Source organism: Myotis davidii, unplaced genomic scaffold, assembly GCF_000327345.1.
Source record: "Myotis davidii unplaced genomic scaffold, ASM32734v1 scaffold1765, whole genome shotgun sequence".
Lineage (NCBI taxonomy): Eukaryota > Metazoa > Chordata > Mammalia > Chiroptera > Vespertilionidae > Myotis > Myotis davidii.
Genome location: NW_006296231.1, coordinates 30,805 through 34,450, shown reverse-complemented (window position 1 = coordinate 34,450; position 3,646 = coordinate 30,805). Strand labels below are relative to the sequence as shown.

Genomic DNA, 3,646 nt, shown 5'->3' with positions numbered 1-3,646 from the left:
TTCCTTGCCAGTTGGCTTCTTTTGACTTAAAAAACCCTTTTCTTTATATTGTTGAAGTTCTCCAGTTTCCTCCCTCCCTTCCTTCCTTCCTTCCTTCCTTCCTTCCTTCCTTCCTTCCTTCCTTCCTTCTTTTTCCTTCTTTCCTTCCTTCCTTCCTTCCTTTCCTCCTACCTCCCTTCCTACCTCTCTCCCTCCTCCCTCCCTCCCTCCCTCTCTTCCTCCCTTTCTCCCTCCCTCTTTTCTTTCTTCTTTCCTTCTTCCCTCCCTCTCTCCCTTCCTCCCTGCCTCCCTCCTTTCCTCCCTCCCTCCCTCCCTTCCTTCCTTTTTTTCGGGTGTGCTGTTTCTCTTAACCAGAAACTCATCTTTGTGGCCTTAGCTGGCCACCACCTCCTCTTTGGTGTGGGAACAGTTCAAGAGAGCTGGGATGTTTTCAATGGTCAGGTTTGGCATTCCGTGTCTCCAGGGATGCTCACTCAGGCTCAGAGACACTGGCTCTTGAGTTTGGCTGTTCCTTGAAGTTTTCTGGGGGAATTCTAACAAAACAGAAACAGACTCAAAGACACAGAGGGCAGACTGACGGTCGCCAGAGGGGAGGGGGTTCGGGGAGCTGGGCAAAAAGGTGAAGGGATTAAGAAGCACAAATTGGTGGTTACAAAATAGTCACGGGATGTAAAGTACAGCACAGGGAATGTAGCCAATGATATTGCAACAACTATGGATGGTGGGTAGTAGACCTACTCAGGGATGACTTTGTAAGTTATATAAATGTCTACTCACCATGCTTTACACCAGAAACTAATATAATATTGGGTGTCAATTGTAATAAAAACACACACAAAAGAACCACAGTATTGTCTGAGTCCAACTTCTAAAGTTTCTAGCTTAACAGGTCTGGTATTTCTGGGCATTGGGCCTCTCAAAAAAAAATTAATAATCCAAAAACAGCCAAGTTTAAACCACCAGGTTAGTAAGAGCATTCAGTCAGTGTTTATGGGGCCTATGGGAACATTTCACAAACTGGGAGCTTTCAAATCCACCCCCGAGGCAAGGCTTGGAGGCAATGATGTTCTGGGTGGCTCATGGAGTGAGAACGAGGAAACTGTTCACCCTTCACAATCCTTGCCTTTTACAGCAGGGTTTCCAGGTAGCAGGGGCTTTGGTGAAAGGCAATGACCTCCTGCTGTCCTCAGGCTCCTTGCAGGGTTATCGGAGGCATTTGCAAGAAATAGCTCATGCTCATGTTTGTGAAATGAGCCAGGTGTGCTTTTGCTGGTGTGGCTTAACTGACTTCATCTGCTCAGAATTCTCCAGTCTGCTCTCCATTTTGCATTCTTTTTGTTTGCTTGTTTGTTTGTTTTTCTTTTTTTATTGAGTTTACGGGGTGACATTGGTTAATAAAATCGTACAGGTTTCAGGTGGACAATTCTACAACACATCCTCTGTAGATTGTATTGTGTGTTCACCACCCCAAGTCGAGTCTCCTTCCATCGCCATTTGTCCTCCTTTACCCTCTTCTACCTGCCCCCACCTCCCCTTTCCCTCTGGCAGTCACCATACTGTTGTCTGTGTCATGAGTCTTTCTTCTTTTTCCCTTTGTTCAATGCCTTCAACCTTTCACCTAGCCCCCAACACCCTCCTCTCTGACAGATGTCAGTCTGTTCTGTGTATCCATGAGTCTTGTCTCCACTTCGTTTGTTTTAACAGGTTGTTGTTTTTCAGTCCTCACCTGAGGATATTTTTCCCCATTGGTTTTTAGAGAGAGTGGAAGGGAGGGAGGAGGGAATGGTAGCAGGGGAGAGAAGAGAGAGACATTAATGTAGGAGACACATCTATTGGTTGCCTCCTGCATGCACCCAAACTGTGGGCCTGGGAGGTGCCCTTGACCAGGACTGAAACCCACCACTTTTTGGTGTGCAGGACCATGCTTCAACCAACTGAGCCACCCAGCCGAGGCTATAAGAATGTTGCCTTTTAACACAACTGATATCCCATTTTTATCTTTTAAAAAATACATCTTTATTGATTTCAGAGAGGAAGGGAGAGGGAAAGACCGAAACATCAATGATGAGAGAGAATCATTGATTGGCTGCCTCCTGCACGTCCCCCACTGGGGATCAAGCCCACAACTCGGACATGTGCCCTTGACCAGAATCGAACCTGGGACCCTTCAATCTGCAGACTGACGCCCTATCCACTGAGCCAAACCAGCTAGGGCCCACTTTTATCTTTAACTCAGACGTGTACCAAGGTCAATTGCCCCAGAAAGAAAGCCTTGAGAACTCATTGTTTAATAGACTATCAAAAAGCACCTCCTATTAAGCCATAAGCGCTGTTTTTGTCTTGTTTTTGTTTTTTACGGTGTTCACTTCTAAAGAACAGGTGCCCCTGTGGAATGATTCTCCGATTCCCTCTTGGTTTTCTAGACCCCATCTTCTTTGATCCTCAAGATTCTTGCTAGAGACACAAGATGGCAGAATCCGATTCTGCTGACTCTGACCTGCTGTGGTATTTAGAGAAGCTCAGCAGAAAGGAATGTCACAGTCTGAGGAACCAGCTGGGACAAGAATGCATGGAGATTGGACTCCCGCCCATCCCCAGGCTCGAGCTAAGCGAAGAAAATCCAGACCTGGCCAACCAGTTGACAACGTTTTACGAGGCCCAGCACCTCTGGAATTTAATGTACAACATCTTCCACAAGATCCCGCGGAAAGACCTCTGCGAGAAGATCAACGCTAGGCGGAACCGTGAGTCGTGGGTAGGGGAGGGAGGGGCAGTGTTTAGGAAGGCTGGTCGTTTTGATAGAGTGGTGTCTCCATCCCTCCCAAGAGGACCAGTGATGGCTTGGGTGTGGGTCTTGTCCCACCTCATGACTTTCTGCTTCTACCCATATTTTCTTCCCTCATGCCGACTGACTTAATGAAAGGAGTTGGATGAAGGGTTAGACCTACCCAAAGAAAGTGCTGTCTGTAGCGTGGCTGGTGTGGATCAGTGGTTGAGCATCGACCCATGCATCACGAGGTCAATAGTTTAATTCCTGGTCATGGCACATGCCCGGGTTGTGGGCTTGATCCCAGGCAGGGGGCATAGAGGAAGCAGCCAATTGATGTTAATGCTTCTCTCTCATTGATGTTTCTATCTCTCTCCTTCTCCCTTACTCTGCCTCTAAAATTAAAAAAACAAACAACCCTCTCCCCCCCTTTACAGTGCTGTCTGTACTTAGAGGAGATTGCAAGCATGATATAGCCTGGCTGGTGTGGATCAGTGGTTGAGCATCGACCCATGCATCATGAGGTCAATAGTTTAATTTCTGGTCATGGCACATGCCCGGGGTTGTGGGTTTGATCCCAGGCAGGGGGCATAGAAGAAGCAGCCAATTGATGTTGATGCTTCTCTTTCATCAATGTTTCTATCTCTCTCCCTCTCCCTTTCTTTGCCTCTAAAATTAAAAAAAATAAACACCCCCCACCCCTTACAGTGCTGTCTGTACTTAGAAGAGATTGCAAGCATGATGCTTTGGGATAGAACTGTGAGATTTGGCCAAAGAAATCTGTGGGGCTGAGTGCAAAGATTATGGAGAATTAACATACTAGGTACTCTGCTAAGCATATCATGCTCATGGGCTGCCTCAGTCATTACCAAACATCTC

The 3,646-nt window shown here is 46.9% G+C and overlaps 1 protein-coding gene across 1 annotated transcript in view; it reads left to right on the top strand.

The window, feature by feature from the left end:
* Positions 1 to 2,467: 2,467 nt before the first annotated feature.
* The window catches only part of NLRP11 (NLR family, pyrin domain containing 11), a 19,253-nt gene continuing 18,074 nt past the window's right edge, over positions 2,468 to 3,646 (top strand). Inside the window, exon 1 of the mRNA XM_015568813.1 lies at positions 2,468 to 2,744. Within this exon, the coding sequence (XP_015424299.1) occupies positions 2,468 to 2,744 (277 nt within the window). The remainder of the gene's footprint in view (positions 2,745 to 3,646) is intronic.